Below are 26,464 nucleotides of genomic sequence, written 5' to 3' on the forward strand. Positions count from 1 at the left end.
CGAGCACTCTACCACTGAGCCACCCGCCCAGCCCTCTCTTGACTTTTATTGTCACTCAGTTTTACCTGTGGTGAGGCTGGCGATGGTTCTTAGTTGATGGACGTCATTCTGTCGTTACGAATAGCCTGTATTTCAGGATGAATAATTCTGATAGGACAAAAATCCAAGATACTTCTTCTGGGTGGACGTGTGGGCTCTGGTGGCCTGGAGGTGGTTGGAGGCCTGTGGAATTTTCTGGGCTGACAGGAAGAATGAGAAAACGGTCTTGTGTCTCCCTCCCTCCCTCCCTCCCTCCGCTCCTGGGATGGGAACTCGGGGATTCTCCAGCCCCCTGGGGCCTCCTTCAGCTCGGCCATCTCTCAGATGGGTCTCGCGCTTTTGCCCAGGTCCAGCCCCACACGCCTGCATAACTGGCCTGGGAACCTAACCTCACTGCGCTCAGCGCCAGCGCGGTCAGCTGGTCTACCTCCCTTCCCTCTCCCTCCTCCTCCCCTTCCTTTTCTTCCTCTTCCTCCTTTTCTCCTTCTCCTCCTTCCACTTCTTCCCCTTCTTCCTCTTCCACTTTCTCCCCTTCTTCTTCTACCTCCTCCCCTTCTTCTTCTACCTCCTCCCCTTCCTCTTGTCCTCCTCCTCTTCCTCCTTGTTCTACTCCTTTTCTTCCTTCTTATCTCCCTCCTTTTCCTTCTCTTCCTCCTTTTCCTTCTCCTTTTCCTCTTCTTACTCCCTTTCCACTTTCCCTTCCTCCTCTCCTTCCTCCTTTTCCCTCTCCTTTTCTTCTGCCTCTTCTTCTCTTCCTCCTCCTCCTCTTCCTCTTTCTCGTTCTTCCTTCTCCTCCTACTCTTCCTTTGCTTAACCTCTTCTCATCTTCTTCCTCCTCCTCCCCTTTCTCCTCCTCCTCTTCCTCCTCTTCACTCCTCCTCTTCCTCCTCTTCACTCCTCCTCTTCCTCCTCTTCCTCCCCCTCTTCCTCCCCCTCTTCCTCGTCATAATTTCTCCTCACTCTTCCTCCTCTTCCTCCTCTTCTTCTCCTCACTTTTTCTCTTCCTGCTCTTCACTGCTCCTTTACCTCCTCTTCTTCCTCTTAACTCCTCCTCCTCCTCCTCCCTCTCCTCCTCCTCCTCTTCCTCTTCTTCCTCTTCACTCCACCTTCTCCTCCTCCTTCTCCTCCTCTTACTCCTCCTCCTCTTCACGCTTCCTCCTCCTCTTCCTCCTCTCCTTCCTCCTCCTACCCCTCCTCCTCCTGCTCCTCTTCCTCCTCCTCCTCCCCCTCCTCCCCCTGCTCCTCCTCCTCTCCCTCCTTCTCCTCCTCTTCTCTTCCTCCTCCCCCTCCCCCTCCTCCTCCTCCCCCTCTTCCCCTCCCCCTCCTCCTCCTCCTCCTCCCCCTCCTCCCTCTCCTCCTCCCCCCTCTTCCTCCTCCCCCCCTCCTCCTCCCCCTCCCCTTCCTTCCCCTCCCCCTCCCCTTCCTCCCCTCCTCCCTCCCTCCTCCTCCTCTTCCCCCTCCTCCTCCTCTTCCCCCTCCTCCTCCTCTTCCCCCTCCTCCCCCTCCCCTTCCTCCCCTCCTCCCTCCCTCCTCCTCCTCTTCCCCCTCCTCCTCCTCCTCCCTCCCTCCTCCTCCTCTTCCCCCTCCTCCCCCTCCTCCTCCCTCTCCTCCTCCCCCTCCCCTTCCTTCCCCTCCCCCTCCCCTTCCTCCCCCTCCTCCCTCCCTCCTCCTCCTCTTCCCCCTCCTCCTCCTCTTCCCCCTCCTCCCCCTCCCCTTCCTCCCCTCCTCCCTCCCTCCTCCTCCTCTTCCCCCTCCTCCTCCTCTTCCCCCTCCTCCCCCTCCCCTTCCTCCCCTCCTCCCTCCCTCCTCCTCCTCTTCCCCCTCCTCCTCCCTCCCTCCTCCTCCTCTTCCCCCTCCTCCCCCTCCTCCTCCCTCTCCTCCTCCCCCTCTCCCCCCTCCCCCTCCTCCTCCTCCCCCTCTCCCCCCTCCCCCTCCTCCTCCTCCCCCTCCTCCTCCTCCCCCTCCTCCCCCTCCTCCCTCCCCCTCCTCCTTCTCCCCCTCCTCTCTGGGGCCAGACCTTGCCCTGTGCGGTGTGTCTCTGTCTGGGGCTGGGCTCGGGTGGCCGCCGCCCCGTGGCGTCTCCCGCCGCGCTGCTGGCCTGGGTGTTCAGGCTGGTGGCTTCGGAAGCCCCGGCTCAGTGTTTCGTGGGAAGGAGAAGCCTGCTTGCTGGCTGGCTGGCTTTTTCCTAGAAAGTGCACAAAGCAAAATAAAACAGGAATGTGGCCAGCAAGAGTCTCTGTTTGATCTTCTTAGATCTAAAGGCAATTTGGCTTCTCCTCATAACTCCTTGGTTAACCTTTTCCTTTCTATCTTTTTCTTTTTTGTCAGTTGTGGGGCTTGAACTCCGGGCCTCTTGCTCTTGCTTGGCTTTTTCACTCAAGGCTGGCACTCTGCCACTTGGACCACAGCGCCACTTCTGGCTTTTTGATGCTTCACCGGAGAGAAGAGTCCCACAGATTTTCCTGTCTGGGGCTGGCCTCCAACCGCGATCCTCCGACCTCAGCCTCCTGAGTAGCTGGGATGACAGGCGGGAGCTACCAGCGCCCGGCTTTTACATTTCTTTTCTTTTTTGAGGGCTGTTGTGGTTTTGTTTTCCTTTGAGCTGAGGACAGGAAGAAGGAATACACTCATTTTGTTTTTCAGAGACTCAGTGTGACTGTGATTTGCAAAGTCAAAATAATCTCATTGGGAAATTTGGCAGCCGGTGCGAGCCAGGCTTGGATTGGATGTGAAAAGCAATATTCCAGTGCTACTGGCTCGTCTTCTTTCTATTTCGATTAAAAACAAAAAGTCATTTGGAGCCGGGAACCAGTGGCTCATGCCTGTCACCCCAACTACTCAGGAGGCTGAGAATGGAGGATCGTGGTTCAAAGCCAGCCCGGGCAGGAAAGTCGGGGAGACTCTGATCTCCAAATAAACGACTCAGAAAAAGCTGGAAGGTGGCGCTGTGGCTCAAGTGGTAGAGCACCAGCCTTGAGCCCAAAGAGACTCAGGGACAGCATCCAGGCCCTGAGTTCAAGCCCCAGGAGGAGCAAAAAACGAAAATACAATAAAAAATGTCATAAAAGTAAGACCTTTCTTGTTTGGTGGGCAATCTGTTTGATACTTACAGGCGTCTATTTTATTTTATGTGAAGTGAATTATTCTACATAAGGGTGGTGTACGGAGGGTGGTCGTGAGTACATTTCTCGTTGGACCACGGATTCTCCACCGAACTCTTCCTTGTATCAATGGGTGTGATCCTGCCGTACACAGTCGCTGGTGAATTTCACCTCACCCGTGAGTAGCCCTATGGGAGTGGATCCACTCCTGTGGAGTCTCTGGTCATTTGAATGACCTGGATTTTCCCATGGTCCCCCTCCCCCCCATGGTGCTCATTCATTAGCAAATTGGGAGACTTGAATTGCACAGGTGGAGGTGTGGGAATTCGGGGGGGGGCGTGGTTGTTTATTTTTCTTTTTAGTCAGCTAGATTTTGCTTTTCAACATACACCATCTCGGTAATCGATGGGTTCGATGCCATACTATGTCAGAGGCTGATCTAAAATGTTATGATTCGTTATGATGGTTATTGTACATGTTATTATATTGCACATCTTTATATGTTTTATTATAGTTATTCAAGGTTTTATATATTATTATATGTCTGTCTCTCTCTCTCTCCTTTATTTTTGGTGGTCCTGAGGCTTGAACTCAGGGCCTGGGCGCTGTCCCTGAGCTCTTTCACTCAAGGCTGGTGCTCTACCACTTGAGCCACAGCTCCATTTCCAGCTTTTTGGTGGTTCATTGGAGATAAATAAGAGTCTCATGGACTTTGCTGTCCAGGCTGGCTTTGAACCATGATCCTCAGATCTCAGCCTCCTGAGTAGCTGGGATGACAGGTGTGAGCCACCGGCTCCCTGAGAGATATTCCATTTTTATCTCCTGTGGTGTTACTATCGTTAATGTTTCCAAACTTTCATGTATCCAGCATTGCTTAGTTCAGCAATAGGATTTGAAGCAAATAAATAGTATGCTTAGAAATACTTCTAAGTACTACAAGATGTCTGGCAGGTCTGCGTGCTAGCTTTGTGCTGTTGCAAACAGGGAGAGAAATGAAATTTCTTAGTAAGGTCACTACCATCCACCATGCATAAATTAAAAGCAAAGTCATTACTGTTACTCCCCATTTCACATGGGGGAAATTATTCAGGTGATGATAGAGCGATTCGCATTAACTAATTATATCCATAATGTTCAGTTACTGATATAGTTTACCCACCCTTCTAAATGTATAATTAATATTATTTCATAGGAATAGCAATATCATCTGATCAATTCATCCTAATTCACAGTACTACTCATATGAATACCAATCAATATGAACAGGTGAAATTATTAGTGGGCTGTGTAGACGTTGATATTAGTCAATATTAATATTAGTGAATGTATGTTAAAATGAATGGGACGTTATTGATCATGATTCTATTTAAGCTTTGTATTGTTATTATAAAGAGAGGTGACAGTGACATCAGTCAGGTCGTGAGCGCAGTCTCTCGGGACCCTGTCCCCCCTTCCCTCGCTCTCTCCCCCAGTGTTTCCCTCCCGTCCCCCCCCCACCAGTGGTAGAGTTCATTCTCCACCTGGTGTCCAGTGAGGACCCCGGCTGCCTTGGTTTCCCCCTCTGTCCCCCCATTTCTGCACCTCCCCCTGACTCTGTTTTGATTGGCTTTCTCTGTCTTTGTGTCTGTCTGTCCTCTGTCTGTTGGTCTGTCTCACACACACAGATCACATCTAAGCTACCTAAGTCGATCCTGTGAGTTCTTGCAGAATCTTCTAGCCTCCAGAAGCCTCTTTCCCGCTGCTGTTCCTTCAACTCTGGCATCGCATCACCCTGGGGTGTCATCCAGCACCCCAGAATCCCTGCTCCTGCCTCTGTTTCCCCAACCTGCTCCCTTAGGGAACCGAAGAGCCTGTGAGAACCTGTCATTTCAGCCGGGTACCGTGCTCAACGCCTGGCATCCCAGCCTCTCAGGAGGCTGAGATCTAGAGGATCACGGTTCAAAGCCAGCCCGGGCAGGAAAGTCCGTGAGACTCTGATCTCCCCCACATCCTCACCCCCCCCATGGTCTCCCACCGGTCTCCTTACCTTAGTTCCAATGCTCCCACCACAGTGCTCCATCCTGACCACACCCAGCCCCGTCTCCCCGCCACCCCTCGCCCCCCAGCCCCTGCCGTCCCTGGTCACCTCCTCCTGGAACATAAGAGGCATTCAGGACTGATTGCACTCCGGATCTGTTCCGTGCGTGCGCAGATCACTCACTAGCATTTGAATTCCGTCCCAGGGACAAATTCACTTTGGTCTGGTGCACTACCCATGCATAGAAGAAATCCTTGCTGATAGACAGGAAGATAGTAAATGCTCAATAAATACTGGTAGCCGTGAATTGGGGTAAAGGTATAATCAGATCAGAGAAAAAGAGTTGTGTGTGTGTGTGTGTGTGTGTGTGTGTGTGTGTGTGTGTGTGTGTGTGTGTGTGCGTTGATACTGGGACTTGAACTCAGGGCCTGGGCGCTGTCCCTGAGCTCTTTCACTCAAGGCTGGTGCTCTACCACGTGAGCCACAGCGCCACTGCTGGTTTTCCGGTGGTTCATGGGAGATCAGAGTCTCACGGACTTTCCTGCCCAGGGCTGGCTTTGAACCTCGATCCTCTAGATCTCAGCCTCCTGAATAGCTGGGATGATAGGTGGGAGCCACTGGTGCCTGGCTTACTTTCTCTCCTCTTACCCTCTGTCTGTCTGTCTGTCTGTCTGTCTTTCTCTCTCTCTGGGAATGGTAAAAACAAACAAACAAAAGTAGCTTGGTAAAGCCATTCCACGATGCCTTGCTGCCTTTTAATTCGGAGCGTGTAGCATTCCAAGCTCGCGTGTTGACAGATGCGGCTGCTACACAGCTAGCATTGTGTGTTTCCTCGCACACGTGTGTTCTGACTGACGCCAGCCCTTACACTCGTCTCCTCTGTGGGATTAGTCCCCGTCTGCGTCATCCACACATAGATTCAATTATGTCTGCCGGGCAGGCCAAGTGCCTAATTTGCCCTCATTCAAGCCCTACGAACCTGGCTGTGTGTGTGGACTCTCCGGCCTGTGGCACACAGCGTTTGAACATAGCTGCTGCTCTCCAGACAGCAACCAGCACAAAATGCCCTCGGCAAGGGCACTGGACAGGATCCAGAGGAGACTGGGATCTAGGGACGAGTCCACAAGCTCTATCTGTTTAGGGTTCTGGAATCTGTCCATCGTGGGGCTTGAACTCAGGGCCTGGGCGCTGAGCTCTTCAGCTCAAGGCTGGCTAGCGCTCTAACATTTGCACCACAGTGCCACTTTTTGGTGGTTCATTGGAGATCAGAGTCTCAGGGAGTTTCCTGCCCTGGGCTGGCCTCAAGCCGCAATCCTCTAGATCTCAGCCTCCTGAGGAGCTGGGATGACAGGCATGACCAAAAACAGTTAAGCCTTATTCAAGTAAGATATTTTCCGTTGGACTCTAGTGACTCACACCTATAATCCCAGCAACTCAGGAGGCTGAGATTGGAGGATCGTGGCCCCAAGCCCGCTCAGGTAGAAAAAAGTCTGTGAGATTCTTAATCCCCCAGGCATAGCAGAAACACGGAAACGTGGCTTAAGTGGTAGAACACCTACCTTGAATCAAAAAGCCATATAAGAGTCAGAGGACCTGAGTTCAAGACCCACTGGCTTGTATACACACACACACATTGGATATTTTCAACCAGGAAAAAAGCTTGATTAGTTCCATTGCTCTGGACAGGAATATTTTATTTTGCTCTCCGTTTTCTCTAACTGAAGAACCACCTGGAGTGTTGTAAACTAGTCTAGTCAGAAACAATCAGTGAGTGAATTACACACACACACACACACACACACACACGTTTATATATATTTTCCCTCATCCATCTTCAAGAAAGCCACAATATTCCTTCAGGAACACCTTGGTTGTCCCTTCTGTTCATTTTCTGACACTTGTAACCAGCAGGAGCCATGAGCAACTCGAAAAGCTTTTGCAGCAGTCACGTGGTTTTGTTTGTATGAAATCCCAGGCATTGTGTGTTTTCCGTGAATGAGACTTGTATTGTAGTTAAGGTCGATGATTGGCACTTTCCTTAGTACCAGGAGGATGGGGTCGCTATTTTTAATTTTGATGCTGAGACCCAGACTTCAAGGCCTGGAACTCGCTAAGCAAGTGCTCTTGCATTGCGCTCAATCCTCAGCCCCCATGATTTTTGTTCATTTGGTGTTTTGCTGCTTGAGGACTTGAACTCAAAGTATTATCTTTGAGCTTTTTTTGTTCAAGGTGAGTGCTATATCACTTGAACCACAACTCCAATTTCAACATTTGGCTGCTCACATGGAGATCAGAGTCTCACAGACTTTCCTGCCCAGGCTGGCTTTGAACCGTGATCCTCAGATCTCAGCCTCCTGAGTAGCTGGGATGACGGGCGGGAGCCACCGGCGCCTGGCTCACAGTGTATTTATTTTTTAACATCTATCTGTGATATTTACTTTTCCTGTTAAAGCTACAGGTACATGTAATAGTCACAGGCAGTGTTTGTCTTAAAATAACACAAAGTACTGGATGTAATTTGCAAATGACTGAATGCAGATATTACTGAGTATATTTCCCAATTATGTTTCTCACAAGCTTTGCAGAAATACTCATTAAAAAGGACTTTAGGGGAAAGCAAAGGAAGGGGGGACATTGTCCAAAAACAGAAAGGTACCGACCACCTGATATGAGAGATGGTAACCTCTCTCTCCAGCCCCTTATACTACTAATATAGGATAATTTTAATATGATTATAATATAATAACAATGCAATTTTATTTTAAAAAGTGACTTTTATGTATCTGCAGTGATACCAGAAGTCAGTGACTTTTTTTCTGCACAGAGACTACTGGAAAAAAAAAAATCTGTTCATCTTAGCTACTCAGGAGGTTGAGATCTGAGGATCGAGGTTGAAAGCCAGCCCAGGGCAGGAAAGTCTGTGAGACTCTGATCTCCAGTGAACCACCAGAAAACCAGACATGGAGCTGTGGCCCAAGTGGTAGAGCACCAGCCTTGAGCAAAAGAGCTCAGGGACAGCACCCAGGTCCTGAGTGCAAGTCCCACGACTGATCAAAACAGAAATAAAGAAAACAAAAGGCGGTGATTAAGGCAGCCTAGTGATGGTGGGATTTTCTGATGGAGAGCCACAGTGCTAGCTTCTGGTCACCCGTCCACCAGCCTGGGAACTGGGAACTATTTTGTCCTGGAAAGAACCGAAAATAAACGACCTCTGACCCGTCCCTTGGCATTCCCTCTGGCTCGGAATGGCAGGAGCAGGGCCGCGGCCAGACTGCTCCAATGGGGAAAATCCCACCAGCCCAGCAAGGCCGCCCTGCCCGCTAACGCACCGCAGGGCAGGGGCGCTCATCAGAAGGGACAGGGTCATGCTGGCCTGCTCCAGGGAGCCCATCCAAATCCTAGGAAAGGATGCGGGTTGAGGATTTTTACTGTGACTTTCCTGGCTAGTAGGATGTGCATATTATATCATACGTATAATATATTACATATACAACATAGTCTATATTCTATAGAATATATTTAATATATAATTAACATGTTATATATTATGTTATATGACATGATATATAAGTATATTACATATGATATAATGTAATATATAATATATTATAGACCTATAATATATATTTTATAATCTATAATAAAGAATATATATTCTATAATATATGATATGCTATAATATATAGCATATCATATATTATAGAATATATAATATGTTATGTATAATGTATTAATATAATACAATATATATTGTTTAATATATTAACCTAATATATAATATATAGATATAGTATAATATATGATATATATTATATAACCTATAATCTACAACCTACATTATATTATATATTCTATGATATATAGAATATATAATATGCATTATATAACATATATTATAGATTAGATTACAGAATATAATATATTATAGAATATATACTCTATAATATATAATATATATAATAATATATATAATATATATTCTATATATATTCTATATATTCTGGAGTATATATACTCTATGATATAGCTTATATATTCTATATTCTATAATTTATAATATATATTTATAGAATATATATATTCTATAATTTATAATATATATTTATAGAATATATATTTATAGAATATATAATATAATATATTGTATACTGTATATTCAATATCCTATATATGTATATATATATATATATGTATATGTATATATGTATATGTATATGTATATATGGTCAACCATTCCGCAATCTATCAATTAACTCTGTTTACTTCTGGTTTAATAGCATTGAAACATTTTTTTGGTTGTGGGGCTTGAACTCAGGGCCTGGGCGCTGTCTCTGAGCTCTTCAGCTCAAGGCTGGCGCTCTACCACTTTGAGCCACAGTGCCACTTCTGGTTTTCTGGTGGTTCATCGGAGATCAGAATCTCCTTGACTTACCTCCCTGGGCTGGCTTTGAACTCTGACCCTCAGATCTCAGCCTCCTGAGTAGCTAGGATTATAGGCAGGAGCCACCGGTAGCCTGGATTCTAGCATTTTTATGTGTGGAATTTTCTTTTTAATAGTGGAACTAGAAAAGCGTGCTACGGTTTACTTGCTTTGTGTCTTCCAAAAGTGCTACTGAAATCAATACGTCACACCCCGCCTGGTTTTACTTACGATCTCAATGTGCTATAATGAATGAGCTCCTTACTCAGGAAACAGGAAATGTCTCTGTTTACACATGTAAAAAAATGCCAAGTCTAGAGTGAATTTGAATTTATTGTGGAATCAGACAGGGTTTTGAGTTGATGAGCCTCTCAAGTCCTTTTCTACTGAGATGTCTTCAAACTTTTCAAGTCGTTTCTCCCTGTGATTCATTTCGGAATAAAAATGTTTACGGGTCAAGTGGTTTTATGCTGTAGGTCGAGTTATAGTTTGCTTGTAGGCTGGAGATGAATTATGAAAGCCCGTAGCAATTTTAATAAATCACCAACGGTTATGCTACTGGGGTGCATTTTTATTCCCAGGGTTTTGCCCAACAAAAAGTCATTTGATTCTGCAAAGTCGGAAATTATAGCGAGCAGGATGAAACTCCGTCTCTCTTCCCAGACACATTGATAAGAGCCTCACACACACTTGTCTGCCAGGCTGGCTTTGAACCTACATCCTCCCCAACTCAGCCTGCTGAGTAGCTAAGGTGATGTGCATGAACCACCAGCTTTTCCCGCCTCTCACATTCATTTCTTGACCTGATTTACTGTGACGATTTTTTTTTTTAAACAGTTCTCCCACAAAGTAAATCTTTTCTTAGGGTCGAGCCTTTGGAAATTGCACTTACTTATTTATAAATGTACGTCATGAATAAATTCATGCGTCTATAAATAAATGCAGGCAGGGTGCATGTTCAATAAATAAAGGCCCACTGGGAGTTGAAGCTCTGGGTAGGGTGTCGGTGGTTTACGACTGTCGTAAATACCAAGTTCTTCTGTCTTCAAGCACCTTAGCAGGAGGTCCGGGCATCAGCCTTGAACTTGGTACCAGCCTCTGGCTAGCTTGCTTTGCAAATCTACATCCCTATGCGTCAACCTTAGAAGCCTGATTTGATAAAAGCCAGGATTCTGGCATCTGTTTAGTTATCATTGCTTTTTTTGTTGTTGGTTGTGGGACTTGAACTCAGGGCCCAAGCCTTATCTGTGAGCTCTTTTGCTCAAGGCTGGCGCTCTACCCCTTGAGCCACAGCACCACTCTTGGTTTTCTGGTGGTTCATGGGAGATCAGAGTCTCACAGACGTTCCTGCCCGGGCTGGCTTTGAACCGGGATCCTCAGATCTCAGCCTCCTGAGTAGCTGGGGTGACAGGTGGGAGCCACCAGCACCCAGATCCTTTTTCTTTTCTTAAAATAAAAACAGAAAACAAACAAACAAACAACAACAACACAAACCCATGGCTTCTGGAACTCAGGGAGTCTGGCTAAGTAGCTGTGAACTTGTCGCCCTCTGCCTTTTCTTCTTCAACTTGCTCTCCCCTCCTCTCCCCTTCCTTCCCCTCCCTCCCCTCCCCTCCTCTCCCCTTCCTTCCCCTCCCTCCTCTCCCCTCCTCTCTTCTCCCTTTCTTGGCATCCTTCCTCCATCCTGAGTCTCTTAGATTTTGTTCTGACTCAGACGTAACATTTAGGACTCGCAAAGGAAGAAGTCCTATGGCAAACGTGGAAAACCTGATCCGCCAGGAATCAAACGTTGCTTTTGAGAGCTGGAGGTGTCTGGGGGCAGACATGTTACCCCCATTTGCAGGGAAAGCCTCCCTTGACAGAGAACCTAGTCTCTTGAAGAAAAAAAGAGTTTACCCTGGCCTGCCTCCATGTTTATAATACTCCATGCCAAGGTGTAAGGCCTCTCTCCCGGTCCTGAGATATTATTATTCGGCTGCTCAAACCTTCTTGGTTCCTAGGTTCATCGGTAGAACATTTAAGGGAAGGAAGAGAAAAAAAGAAAGAGAAAAAAGAACACTTCTCAAACTTTCGCCAGCTTTCCTTATCCCTTAACCCAGAGTACTGGATTCCCACGTGTTAAGTGACTAGTGCTGGTGAGAATGCGTTTAGTCCTTTCCAAGGATTACCGCAAGAGCAGAATCTGGCTTCCAAGGGTCCTGACGAGTCCCGTGGTCGGGTCCTGGTGGCTGATTTTGTGTTGTTGTGTAATTGGGGATCGTGACCATTAGTCCGAATGTCTACTTTTTTCTCCTCTTGGGGTCTGTCCCTTTCGCAGGGAAGCCGGCCCGGGCCTACCACCAACGCCTCCGTCCCAGACCACTCCAAAGCCAGGAGATAAAGGACTTTTGTTATGATCCAGGCTACTGGCTGTTGGTCACTATGGCAACCTTAGTAAACACAAACTTCCAAGGCTGGATTTCCAGACTCAGTGCTCGGGGCCTAGAAATTCCCTCCCTCCCTCCCTATCTGTCTATCTATCATCTATGTATCTATCCATCTATCTGTCTGTCTGATGTCTATCTATCTATCTATCTATCTATCTATCTATCTATCTATCTATCTATCTATGTATCTGTCTATCAATCATCTATCTACCTATCATCTATATCCATCTATCAATCATCTCTATCATCTATCTATCTGTCATCTATTAATCATCTATCTATCCTCTATCTATATTTCTTATTCTATAAAATGAATCCCGTGTCACTAATCACACTGGACAGTTACTGATTGTCTTTGTGTAGCTGGTTTTCGTTTCTGATCCAAGCTCCTGAGATCATTTTTGGGAGCAGAACTCTCGTGTGCTAAAATAGAGACCTAAACTTGGTGACCCCCAGAAAGCTCTTCCGTTAGTTTTGTTTTAATATCCCGCAGATTAATGAAGTATGTTTGTTTCATTATGTGTGTGTGTGTGTGTGTGTGTGTGTGTGTGTGTGTGTGCCAGTCCTGGGATTTGAACTCAGAGCCTTGGTGCTGTACCTTCAGTCTCTTCTACTCAAGGCTGGTGCTATATCACTTGAGCCACAGCTCCACTTCCAGTTTTCTGGTGGTTCCTTGGAGATAAGAGTTTCATGAACTTTCCTGCCCAGGGCTGGCTTTGAACCACGATCCTCAAATCTCAGCCTCCTGAGTAGCTGGGATGACAGATGTGAGCCACCAGTGCTTGGCTATTTAAAGGATGGTTTATATAAATGTGTGAAGAAAAGCTACTCAGGAGGCTTTATTACAGTCATCCTGAGTAGGAAAGACATCAAGTCTCTTATTACTAATTAACCACCAAAAAGCCCAAAGTGGAGCTGTGGCTCAAGCGGTAGAGCACCAGTCTTGAGTGCAAAAGCTCAGAGACAGCGCCCAGGCCCTGAGTTCAAGACCCAGGACTGGCACCCAGACACAGACACACAGACACAGACACAGACACACACACACACACACACACACACACACACACACACACACATACACACACACAATGAAGTTTATCTGGAGTCATCTTTACTGCCAAATCCTACGTGTTTGATGCTGAGCCTCATTAGCTGCCCCCAGTGTATAACCCATAATTGCAAACCTTGCTGATGATCCAGGTCGATTCCTTTTTCAAAGAAAGCACTTTTGCTGTATTTCTCTGTTTTCTCAAAGCGCTCTACCATTTAGGCTCCTCTTCTGCTGTTAGTCTGGGAATTCACTGGAGATCAGAGTCTCACGGACTTTCCTGCCTGTGGCTAGCCTCAAACCTCGATCCTCCACTCTCAGCCTCCTGAGTCAGCTGGGATGTAGGGTCCCGTGCTATCTGGAGGACATTTTCCAGCACAGAGTCTGGGGGTAGGATGGGGGGGGGGAGGGAGGGTGTCTAGGGGAGGCCCTGGTGTCAATCTCTGGCGTGAACAGCAAGAACCAGACAGATACAACGCACAAGACCAATAATGCGGTGGTGGGCTGAGCCGCTGGTTGGAACTCGGGTTGGAGTCCCAAGGTCAGTGATAGCTGGCCCCGTCAGCAGCGGTTGTGTAGTTAACAGAGGAGTTTGTTATGATTTCTAGAACATGCTTTAGGTAGCAGGCCCAGGGCTGAGCTGAGATGTGGCTGTATCCTTTTCCTTGATTTATTTTGTGGCCTAGGGTATGTGCATTATTTCCACAATGATCCAGTGTCTCCTGAGCTCGGTGCTCTCTCCCTAGGTGTTTGTTCTGTTCGACTGCCAACGAGTTCTTCCAAAAGGATTTACACCGCTGAAATTCTCCCCTAGGCAGACCCTAGAAGCTATCATTTATGGCCGGGTGCCGGTGGCTCCCACCTGTCATCCCAGCTACTCAGGAGGCTGAGATCTAGAGGATCGTGGTTCGAGGCCAGAAAAAGTCCCTGAGACTCTGATCTCCAGGGAACAAACCAGAAAACCGGTTAGTGGTGCTGTGGCTCAAAACTAGGAGACTCAGTGTCCAGGCACTGAGTTCGAGCCCCACCACCGACAAAAACCAACCAGCCAGCCCTTGTGTATGAAACGATGCAACTGTCACCTGCGTCTGTCATTTAAATTTCACTTCTGCGGAGGAGAGAAAAGCCACGCCGGCCTTTGTCTCTCTGAGCCCGACTCAAATGTCATCAACGTGGTAGTTTGGGAAAGCCAGCCAGGTCTTTGGGGTGCTTTGAAGACATGGGGGTGGTGATGGTAAGGGGAGGTTTAAATGAGATACTCAAAGCAGGAGGAGACTAGAAACTATTCCTAGCACTGGAAAGGCCAAAGCAGTACCCCGTGTAGTGGGATCCTCTATTGTGTGGGAGTTGGATTGATTTTTGTCCCCACTTTTGGGGGGAAAGATACCTGTTGACCCAGTTTGCAGTCTGATGTGGAGTTGGCCCTTGGCTTCAATCTGCTTTGAATTAACGAGGTTCTTTTCCTTGTGGGAAAGAGAAGGGAATACAGGGAAGAAAGTGAGTTGTTGTTTTTTTAAAACCATGTGGTTTTGAATGCCACGTCTCGTGCCAACCCAGATATTGCCAGAAGTTTCCTTCCTGGCCAGCCAACCACCCAGGAGCTGATCTGTCTCACCTGCATGCACCGGCGGTGCTCCACGACTCCAGGCTGGGCCTTGTCTGCACTGTGGGGTCTCGGGTCAGCCTGTAGGCCGCCTTCCCGGGGGCTGGGCAGGGTGGCTCCCGCCTGTAGAGTTTTTAGGCAGGAATGTCGGGTGAGAGGTGGAGCCAGAAAATGCCTGGTGCCACAACACAACACAACACAACACAACACAACACAACACAACAGCTATGCTTTGAATACAGGCAAATCATCATCATCATCATCACCCTTTAAATAATATGATATGTAGCAATTATTGTATTTCTTTCCTTCTTTCTCTGCTCCTCCTCCTCCTCTTTCTCCTCCTCCTCCTCCCCCCTTCCTCCCCCTCCTTCCTCCCTCCTCCTCCTCCCTCCTCCCTTCTCCTCTCCCCTCCTCCTCCCCCTCCTTCTTCCTCCTCCTCCCCCTCCCTCCTCCTCCTCCCCCTCCTTCCTCCCTCCTCTGCCCCTCTCCTTCTCCTTCTCCTCCTCCTCCTCCTCCTTCACTATGCCATTTGATAAATACATATATATAATATGTAAATCCGATCATGTATAATATATGTATAATGCATAGATAATATATGATTTTGTTAGATATTCTATAGAATATGTGATATATAAACTATATATCACATTTTTTTCAGTATGCTCTTTTATCAATGCATATATGTTATAGATAATATATAAAATAGTTAATACACAGTATGTAAAATACATACATATATGACATATTATAGATGTAATTAATATAATTATATGCAATACATATATGAGAGATTTTCAAGAATTATATATTCTATAATGTGTCAATTGCACATTTTATATATACTGTATATTATAACAAATATATAATATATAATTATAAAATATAGAATCATAACAAATATATCATACTATTATTATAACAAATATATAGTATATATAAAATATATAGTGTATATAGAATATATATAAATATATAATAGGGTACATATTGCTATATGTTTTGTATAATGATATATAAAGGTCACTATAGTAAATATTACATAATATAATATATAATTATATAATTAACTATAATTATATAGTATGATATATTATTAATTATATGAACATAGTAGTATTAATGTAATATACTATATTACATATTATATATCATATATATAGAGAGAGATACACTTTTAGGTCTGTTCATCCAGCATAGCTGATTTCTACATATTATCTCAGATAAAATTTTGGTTTTCCCTCCATAAGTTTGAACCCGTCAGAGTACGTGGGCAGAACTGTACTTCCTGTCATTGTGCTGAGTTGAATGTTCTCAGCAGGCCCCTTAGATGCTCCTTGGTTGAACTTTACCACCTCCTATATCTAGCTGTCTGATACTTGTTTTTCCTTTTTGTCAGTCCTGGGGCTTGAACTCAGGACCTGGGCGCTGTCCCTGAGCTCTTCAGCTCAAGGCTGGCGCTCTACCACTTGAGCCACAGCGCCACTTCCGGTTTTCTGGTGGTTCACTGGAGATAAGAGCATCATGGACTTTCCTGCCCAGGCTGGCTTTGAACTGCGATCCTCAGATCTCAGCCTCCTGAGTCGCTGGGATGGCAGGCGGGAGTCACCGGGAGTCACCTGGACAGGGTTTACATTTCCTGGTGATCTCTGCTAGTTTCATTTCTCTCTTGCTGTCTTTGGCTTCCTGAATATTCTTTCCCTAAATGATTTTTTTTCTGAAATGGATATTCTGTCTTAAAAGCCACGTGGCTCTGAACTTTCACCCTCCGACCCTGGGAATAGCATGATCATGTTGCAGTGTCTCGGTGACAAAAATAAATAAACACGTACATTTTGTAGCATTGAGGAACCATCTCTTTTTACATAAATTTTGCTCCTTGCGACTCATGCTTTTATTTTTTTATTTGAAAATAACTAAATCGCTTCAACCTGCTGGTTTACATTCACGATCAGATGATTAGAGGCTGGTATGGGGTTTCTCAGAATATTTCCCTGATGCTCCGTGGAGCTTTCTAGACTTACAAATGAGCTTGGACGAATTGACCATCTCTCTGTTCTTGACCAAAAGAACGGAAAATGTATTCATGACTGCCTTCCTTTCAAAACATAAAACAGGTTGAGATGCCAGCTTCCCACCCGGACCTTTATTTCCTTGGGTCTGGGAATGAATTGCATTGTCAATGAAATGGGGAAGATATTTGCTACCTAACTGAAGCATTCCATTGACCAGAATTATCCTATTATCTTGGCAGCTGATGGGACAATCAGAATGGGAACACAAGCGCGGGCCCAGGGGTTCACAGGTAAGAGTCATTATTATTATTGTTGTTGTTGTTGTTATAATTCATGCTTTGAGCCCTGAGTTTTCTGAGATGCGTGAACTCACACAGTGGGTCAGCTCTCATTAATATCTGCGTTTTGAGCCCCCCCCCAAAAAGAGTAGATGGCTGTCCATTCATTCATCCTAACGACTTGTCCCGGCATCCTCTGTGGCTTGTGTTTATACGAGCAGTCGATGTTTCTACATCTTTCTTTCTTTTATATCCATCTGACCCTCTGCAGATTGCATTTTTGAGCCACAACCCACTCTCTTGATTTTTATTCCTTGCCTTTGATCATTTTTCCATGTATTTCTTTCCCCTCCTCCCCAAAGCTTCCTGTTTCTGGTTAAATATTTTGAAATCGAATCAGGGTTAAACTCTGCACTCATTAGAAGATTTTTTTTTTCTCTCTCTCTCTCTTCTTTCTGTCTCAGAATTAACTGTCTTCCAGCAAAGGGAAATGGAAAGATGAAAGGACCTATTACGTTTTTTTTGGGGGGGGGGTGGTGGAGGGTGGGGGAAAAACCAATTCTAAACCTTTCTATAGTCGCAGACTCTTCTCATGGACTACACTGTCTGTCTTAAGTCAGAAGAAAAGGTTCCATGACGCATATACGTGCTTTAATGACCTAATTAGACAATGTGGATTTGTTTTGCTCTGCTGTAATGACTGGGTCTGACAGAATCAAGGCTGAGTTTTACACTTGGGAAAATGATCTCTCCTCTTAAGGGTTCTGTGAGTGTGTGTGTGTGAGTGTGAGTGTGTAAGAAACATGGAAATCATTCTCATAGCAGCCTGTTTTGCTCCCCGTACACATGAGATGAACTTTGGGGGACTTTTTCATCTTTTTCTTTTTAAACCTCTGCTGTTCCTGTATGTCATTCTCCAAGGAAGTCCTGGGTATAGTAAGTGTTCAGTGAATTGCAGACTGTGGGCTTTTCCTGAGTGTTCTTCAACTGGCCATTGGTTGTTTCCACTGAAGTTTCTAGAAGCTGGGATTTTTCTCCCTCCCCCTGCCCCACACATGGGTTCGAGCAGGAGCTGGTGTCAACTAGTCCAGTTGAGTCACGGCAAGCTTAAAGCTGGAGTCCTTGTTGGCCGACCTTCTCTCCCCACCCTCTCTATATCCTCATGTAAATACATATCATCATATATGACGTTTATCTCATCTACAGGAGGTATATGTATTATATATGGTATATTTATTATACATTGCACATTAAATATAGCCTGTACTATACATTGTACATATTATATATTACTATATTATATAGTATTATATAATGCAGTTTATATTTATATTTATATTAATATAATTGTATAATATATCCCATATGTCATAGTCTTATATATTAAGTATATTACATATGATCAAGTAGACCCTATGTATTATAATGATATATAATTATTATAATGTAATTGTGTTATAGGAGTTATAATATATAGTATATACACTATATATTACATGATCATGTAGTCTGATATATACTATATATTATATATCATATATTACATTATGAGGATATAGCTATATACTATTATGGATAATATAATAATATATACTGTATGCTATGTTATATATTTATAAAATATACTATACTAACATATATTCTACAACAATATTACATACATAATATAATAATATATACAGATAATATGACACATTATCATAACATTTCATATATTCTACATGCTATATATTATTATTTTGTGGGGGGGGTCTGGTCGTGGGGCTTGAACTCTGGGCCTGGGCGCTGTCCCTCAGCTCTTCAGCTCAAGGCTAGTGCTCTACCACTTGAGCCACAGCACCACTTCCAGCTTTTTTTCTTTTTGCTTATGTGGTGCTGGGGAATCGAACCCAGGGCCTCAGGCATGCAAGGCAAGCGCTCTACCACTGAGCCACCTTCCCAGCCCTCTGCATGCTATATATTATATATCATGCGATATAAATGTGTGTATATAACACATATACCCCCCTGCATGTATATATACATTTTAATATTGCCATGCCATTTCTGTAGCTCATCTTTTTAGATAGAGATTAGGCAATTTGTCAGGTGAATTTTGAAAACTCTTGAAAGAGTCCAATGGTTGGGGTTGACTTTAAACAAACAATTTAAAATTCCGGGGCTTGCACTCCTGTAGACAAACGAGCAACGACACACACCAGATTCTTTCCTGCGGAAACGTCTGGGAGCATTTGGCTGTCTCAGGTGGTTGCGAAAGTTGAGACAATTCACATCTGCTCCCATTTCGTTTCCAGGAGCACGCATGCGCGGGGCTTTCTGGGTGCTGTCCACGTGGAGGATACATTAATATTTCAACCCATCGGTTCTTCAAGTCATAGGACAGTTACCAACGCCCCCCCCAAAAAAAAAGAAAGCCCCAAGCCAAAACATAACCTGCCAGAAAGGAAAAGAAAAAAAAAATGAGAAAGGAAAGCAAGATCCTGGACACCCATGTGGGTGTTTCTGGGGAATTTCAGATGGGTAAATGGTCATCTCTGCTCTGACTCTGCGGGAGGAAAAAGACTGTATTTTTATTTTCGATCATCAATCCTTTCTTAGCTTACTTTTATTTTATGGTGTAGCTGAAGTTGTTTCGCTTTTCAAAGGTGATTTCAAGCAGACCGCATGGAACATTTATCTGTTAAGCATGTGTGTGTGTGTGTGTGTGTGTGTGTGCACACTTGCATGTGTGTATGTGCACAAGTACTGGTCCTGGGATTTGAACTCAAAGCCCTCACACTTTCCCTTGGCTTTTTCGCTCAAGGCTGGTGCTCTACCATCTCAGCCAGGTGTCTTCTTCTGGTTTTCTGGTGGTTCATTGGAGATCAGAGTCTCACAGACTTTCCTGCTCAGGCTGGCTTTGAACTGTGATCCTCAGATCTCAGCCTGCTGAGTAGCTGGGATGACAGGCGTGAGCCACCGGTGCCCGTTTTCTTCTTTTAGTATTTGTCCAGAGTTCCTGGGCCGGTTTCACACCCGATGTCCAGTTAGTTTAATTTATGATGGATTTGTAAGCACGCAGCCTGCATCCTGGACTCATGAGACAGTAAAACAGAATGGTGCGTTTGTTGCTCTCGACGAAGGTCACAGATAAGGGTTGGAAGTGGAGCCGTGGTTGTGTATGAAATTGACACTAACACTGTGCGGTGTGTCCCGTGTGGTCACCATCAAATATACAAATAATGACGTTGCGCACACGAGAGCTATGGTAACATATTACATAGATACGTGTTCCTGGTATATGTTCTGCGTTATATCCGGTATAATATTATTGACAATGTTTTATTGATATGCGTTATTCATATACAAATATTTATAGATGAATTCATCTACGATGGTCATTTATTAATAGATGAATGATGTGGTACATGAAATATGGATTAGGCATATTATGTTTATATAAATTTAATTATGGCTGCAACAGATTGATGTATTTCTATATTTCTATAGTATATAAATATTAATATATTGAGACTGTATGTGTATATTATATACAGAAGGGAGGCTGGATGGAAGGGGAAATGTTCAGAACTACACAGAGGAGAGGAGAATGAGAATACTCTTTGAGTGCAACTCAGACCTGGGGCTTCTGTGTGAGTGTTCTCGGTCACTTCTTCACGGAGACTTTTGGGGTGGGGGCTCCCCCAGGGGAAGGAGCCACCCAGAGGCCGCCCCGTGTGGTTGGTAATCTAGAGAGAGGGCAGGATGGACGGCAGGGTGGAGCTTGGACCTTAGGTCTGGAAGAAGTAGTGTTGATCCGGGGACCTGTGTGGAGGGCAGAGGGGAGGCTGGGGTGCTCATGGGATGGGGGGCAGTAAAGCTAAGAAAAGGTTTCGGCTGGGTGCCAGTGGCTCCTGCCTGTCATCCCAGCGACTCAGGAGGCTGAGATCTGAGGGGATCGAGGTTCAAAGCCAGCCTGGGGCAGGAAAGTCCGTGAGACTCTGATCTCCAAGGAACCACCAGAAAACTGGAAGTGGTGCTGTGGCTCAAGTGGTAGAGAGCCAGCCTTGAGTGAAAGAGCTCAGGGACAGCGCCCAGGCCCTGAGTTCAAGCCCCAGGACAGCTGCACAGGAAGAAAGAAAGGACGAAAAAGAAGAAGGAAGGAAGGAAGGAAGGAAGGAAGGAGGGAAGGAAAAAGGAAGAAATTAAGAAAAAGAAAAAGACTGAAAGACAGAAAGAAAGAAAGAAAAAGAAAGAAAGAAAGAAAGGAAGGAAGGAAGGAAAGGAGAGAAAGAGAGGAAGAGGGAGAGAAATAAAGGGAGGGAAAGAGAAAGGAAAGAAGGAAGGAAAGAGAAATGAAGGAAGGAAAGGAAGGAAGTAGGAAGGAGAGAAAGGAAGAAAGGAAGCGGAAAGGAAGGAAGGAAGGAAGGAAGGAGGGAGAGGGGAAGGGAGAGAAAGGAAAGGGAAGGGGGAAGAGGAAGGCTGCGTGTGCAAATCCTTGCACACTTCTCTCCACTAGAGCTGAGGCTGTGGAGACTCCTGGAGAGAGGAAGAGCAGAGGGAAGCGCTGGTTCTGGAAAGTTCCCCTTCTTGGGGTGGGGAGTGAGCTCCAGGTCTGCAGGGGGAACATGTGGAAAGACGAAGGCCGGGTCCTGAGGGGGAGGGAAGGGGGGACGGCTCTTCCGCTCAGAGAGGAGGTCCTGGACTCGAACTCTCTGAGAATGTGCTAGAAGCTTAAGGATACCACAGAGGGAACCGTGAATCCCGGGATCCCTTGGAGGGCAGCGTTAGGATGCGAGAGACTTTTCTGGAAGGAAGCAGGAGACGGTGCGGCGTGGGTTTTCCTGATGGCTGACCCACTGTCATCGGGCTGTGCACCCACCGTGATCAGCACAGGGAAAGAAGGAAGAGCGAAACACTGTGAGCGGACCTCAGAGGGGTGTGTGTGTGTGTGTGTGCGCATGCGTGTGTGTGTGTGTGTGGTGTGTGTGTGTGTGTGTGTGCGTGTCAGAACTAAGGCTTGAGCTCAGGGCCTCAAGCCCTGACTTGGGTATTTTGTTCCAGGCTGGCGCTCCACCACTTGAACCACGCCTCCACTTCTGGCTTTTTGCTGGCTCAGTTGGAGCTCAGAGGCTTCCAGATTTGCCTGCCTGGGCTGCCTTTGAATCCTGAAAGCCAAAACACTTTTGCCTGTGTGTGTGTGTGCGCACGCGCGTGTGTATGCATGCACCAGTACTGGGATTTGAACTCACAGACGCTCAGCTCCCCCCCCCCGCTCTTCTCCTCCCCATCCCCTTCCTCTTCCCCTCTGTCCTCCTCCCCCCCTCCTTCTTCCCCTCCGTCTCCCCTCCCCTCCTCTTACTCCTTCCCTCCCTTCTACCTCCTCTTCCTTTTCCTCCTCTCTCCTCCCCCTCCCCATCTTCTTCCTCCTCCCCCTCCTCCCCTTTTCCCTCCTCCTCTTCCCCCTCCCCCTCCCTCCCTCCCTCCTCCTCCCCTTCCTCTTCCTCCTCCCCTCTTCCTCTCTTCTTCTTCTTCTTCTTCTTCTTCTTCTTCTTCTTCTTCTTCTTCTTCTTCTTCTCTTCTTCTTCTTCTTCTTCTTCTTCTTCTTCTTCTTCTCTTCCTCTCCTTCCTCCTCCCTCCTCCTCCTCCCCCTCCCCCTCCCCCTCCCCCCTCCTCCTCCTCCTCCTCCTCCTCCTCCTCCTCCTCCTCCTCCTCCTCCTCCTCCTCCTCCTCCTCCTCTCTTCTTCTTCTCTTCTTCTTCTTCTTCTTCTTCTTCTTCTTCTTCTTCTTCTTCTTCTTCTTCTTCTTCTTCTTCTTCTTCTTCTCTTCCTCTCCTTCCTCCTCCCTCCTCCTCCTCCTCCCCCTTCCCCTCCCCCTCCTCCTCCTCCTCCTCCTCCTCCTCCTCCTCCTCCTCCTCCTCCTCCTCCTCCTCCTCTTCTTCTTCTTCTTCTTCTTCTTCTTCTTCTTCTTCTTCTCCTCTTCCTCTCCTTCCTCCCCCCTCCCCCTCCCCCTCCCCCTCCCCCTCCCCCTCCTCCTCCTCCTCCTCCTCCTCCTCCTCCTCCTCCTCCTCCTCCTCCTCCTCTTCTTCTTCTTCTTCTTCTTCTTCTTCTTCTTCTTCTTCTTCTTCTTCTTCTTCTTCTTCTTCTTCTTCCTCCTCCTCCTCCACTCCTCCTTCTTCTCCTCCTTCTCCTCCTTCCTCTCCTTCTTCTCCTCCTTCTTCTTCCTCCCTCCTCCTCCTCCTCCTCCTCCTCCTCTTTTCTCGTCCTCCTTCCTCCCTGCCTCCCCTCCTCCCTCTTTCTCCCTCTCCCTGGCCCTCCCTCCCTCCCCTCCCTCCTCTCTCCCCTCCCCCTTCCACATGAGATGGCCCAAATATAGGAAAGATGCTAAATGCTAAATAAACTCCCAGAGCTCTTTCCCCTGGCGGTGTTCCCAGTGAATACCAAGCGAAGGCCGGAGATGACATTTCCAGGAGGAGGCCATTAGTGTGTGTGTGTGTGTGTGTGTGTGTGTGTGTGTGTGTGTTTTCTTTTGTTCTTTATACATTCTTGAAGAACCGTTTTCCGTGGGGAGGGAGGGAGGGAGGCCTTGGGCCGGTAGTGAAATGGCAGTGGGGGCGTTGGGGGGTGGGGATGGGTTGATGCAGAGCCTCAGGCCCTGGTGGGCAAATCAGCTACACGGGCGAATCTGCGGGCTTCCCGGCTTCCCGGCACCGTGGTGAACGGATGTGTGACCCTCAGCCAGGCCTAAGCATCAGGCTCAAAGCTGAAAGCACTGTTTCTGTGAGTTTTTTTGGTCAGTCCTGGGACTTGAACTCAGGGCCTGGCGCCGTCCCTGAACTCTTGTGCTCCAGGCTGGTGCTCTACCACGTGAGCCACAGCGCCACTTCTGGTTTTCTGATGGTTCACTGGAGATCAGAGTCTCGTGGCCTTTCCTGCCCAGGCTGGCTTTGAACCTCGATCCTCAGATCTCAGCCTCCTGAGTCGCTGGGATGACAGGCGAGAGCCACCGGCTCTGAGCCTCCTGGGATACTTGAAATTTTCATCCCCACACTCTACGAAACGGTCGTAGAAAGCAGCAATTTCGGCTGGAATCACGTCTGCACGATCGCCAGTCGTTGGGTGAGGACACAGAAGCTTGTGCTGCTTCTCAGAGATGGGGTTCATCTCTCAGACAGCCCAGCCTAGTTCCCCAGTACCCCCGATCTCTTCCTGCTCATGCCCAAAGCAAACCACCCATCTCCCATTCGCGATCATCAAAATGTCTCCCTCTAGGAGGAGAGAGAAGAGAGGAGAAGGCCACCGTCCGTGGAGCGGGCCTGTGTGGGTCCCAGGGGCCTGTGAATTGGCAGATGACCTTGAAGGAAGGTCATCCTGTAGGCCCAAGCTGTGGAGTCCCTTCCAGTGAGGATCAATACACACAGGCAGGAAAACAAATCTGCAGAAAGAGGAGCCCCGGGGGGGTGTTCGTGGCTTTTTGTGTCTCCCACGTGTCTCCATCGGGAGTCACGTGCTTGGAGTGGTATCGATTGACCTTCTTTCTGTGGACAGGGGCCATGCTTGGGACAGGGGCCTGAGGCCACCAGAATCCCAGCCCCAGAAAACAAGCAACACAAGGGAGACCACACAACCGCCCCTGGGCACTGTCAGCAGTGTGGGTTAAGTGGTTTAGTGGGAAGCTGGCGCCGGTGGCTCCCGCCTGGCATCCCAGCTGCTCAGGAGGCTGAGATCTGAGGATCGCGGTTCAAGGCCAGCCTGGGGAAGGATAAAAAAAATCAGGAAGACTCTTTATCTCCAGTGAGCCACCAAACACCGGAAATGGAGCTGTGGTTCAAGTGGTAGAGCGTTAGCTTCGAACAGCAACAGCAAATCAAGGGTTCAAGTCCCAGGATTGGCACATGCATGAATACACACACACACACACACACACACACACACACACACACACACACACACACACACGCCACAATTAGAGAATTTGCTTGGAAATATTACAGATTTTATATATATATATATACACACACACACACATATACTCACACATACATACACTATGTTATTCTGTTTAACATTATAGGAATCTAGATAATATTTAAAACATGAGCTTAGACAGTATGGTGAAAGAGTTAAAGAACATGGTAATCAATATGGAAAAGATCACTTTGGATGTTTGAACTCTTTGACTGGTGCTCTACCAGTTAAGCTCTGCTCCAGCCAGCCTTTTGCTGATTATTGTGAGTCGGAGTCTTGCAGACTTGTCTGCTAAGGTTGGCTTTCTCTCTCTCTCTAATTTATGTATGCATGCATGCATGCATGTATGTATGTATGCAATGCGTGTGTGCATGCGTGCATGCATGTATGTATGTATGTATCGACTGTGCCAATCCTGGGACTTGAACTCAGGGCCTGGACATTGTCCCTGAGCTCTTTTACTCAAGGCGAGTGTTCTACCACTATAGCCACAGCTCCAGCTCTGCTTTTTTTGTGTGCTAGTTCATTGGAAATCAAGTCTAGTACCTTCACCTCCCAGGCTGCTTTGAACGGTGATCCTCCGAACTTAGCCTGTCCAGTCGCTGGGATTTCCAGGCGTCCACGCCACCGGCGTCCGCTTGAAAAGTGTTGAGGACTCACCCAGAGGTATCGAGCTAGAAAGAGACATCAATTGTCATGAGACCCGGTTATTCTGATCCTGAGGGTTCTTCCCGCACGGCCTGGCTTCTCACGGAGATGGATTTGAGCACTGTTTGTCCTATAGCAAAGATCAGACCCGAAATTCACCTGTGAATACAGATCAGCTCAGGAAAAATCGAATGCCTCGCTACACTTCCACTGTCATTAGACACATGGGCGCGATCCCTGTGTTCCCCAGACTTTTGGAGTCCCCAACACTGCAAGCAAGCAAGATCGATTATTATTATTATTATTTAATTTAAAGAGTGGGTTTTCCTGGAACAGTCTTAGAGCTGGGCAAGGCATAGAACATGCCAGAATGGCTGTTCTCACAAAACCTGAGCCAACAGAAATACAGCGCGGCCTCTTCCTGTCCCAAGCCTGCTTGACGTAAATGCCATCTCTTAGCTACAGCTCAGAGAGAAGTGTCCAACTCCCAAGTCACACAGCTTTTTAGCTTCCCGGTTCACCCCACACGCAGAGGGTTTTGGGGGGTGCCCGGTTATTTATGGGGGAGAAGGAAGTACCTCTGACAGTTCTCTTCGCAGAGCCTGGCTTATACCAGGGGAGGAAACATGGCTGAACTCTCTTCTTCTCCAAAGCGATCCATCTGTGCAAGCGCACGGTGATCTAATTCTGTGTTCCCGAATTTCTGGAAACGGTGCACCTTGAAAGGCTGCTCCTTTTGTGGGAGTTCGTGAAAACAAGATGGGGGGGGGATAGGTGGAAGGCAAGAACGGGGTGATCTGGGAAGAAATAGAGGTTCTGATTCCACCGGGGGAAGTGTGTGTGTGTGTGTGTGTGTGTGTGTGTGTGTGTGTGTGTGTGTGTGTGTGTGTGTGTGTGTGTGTGTGTGTGTGTGTGTGTGT

The 26,464-nt window shown here is 46.8% G+C and overlaps 1 protein-coding gene across 1 annotated transcript in view; it reads left to right on the forward strand.

Annotated features, from left to right (window-relative positions):
* Window positions 1-26,464, forward strand: part of Pde3a (phosphodiesterase 3A) — a 127,311-nt gene that overhangs the window by 41,840 nt on the left and 59,007 nt on the right. Inside the window, 1 exon segment of the mRNA XM_070011655.1 lies at window positions 16,912-16,962. Coding sequence (XP_069867756.1) covers window positions 16,912-16,962 — 51 coding nt within the window.

Source organism: Dipodomys merriami, unplaced genomic scaffold, assembly GCF_024711535.1.
Source record: "Dipodomys merriami isolate MVZ:Mamm:240054 unplaced genomic scaffold, mDipMer1.0.p SCAF_84, whole genome shotgun sequence".
Taxonomy (NCBI): domain Eukaryota; kingdom Metazoa; phylum Chordata; class Mammalia; order Rodentia; family Heteromyidae; genus Dipodomys; species Dipodomys merriami.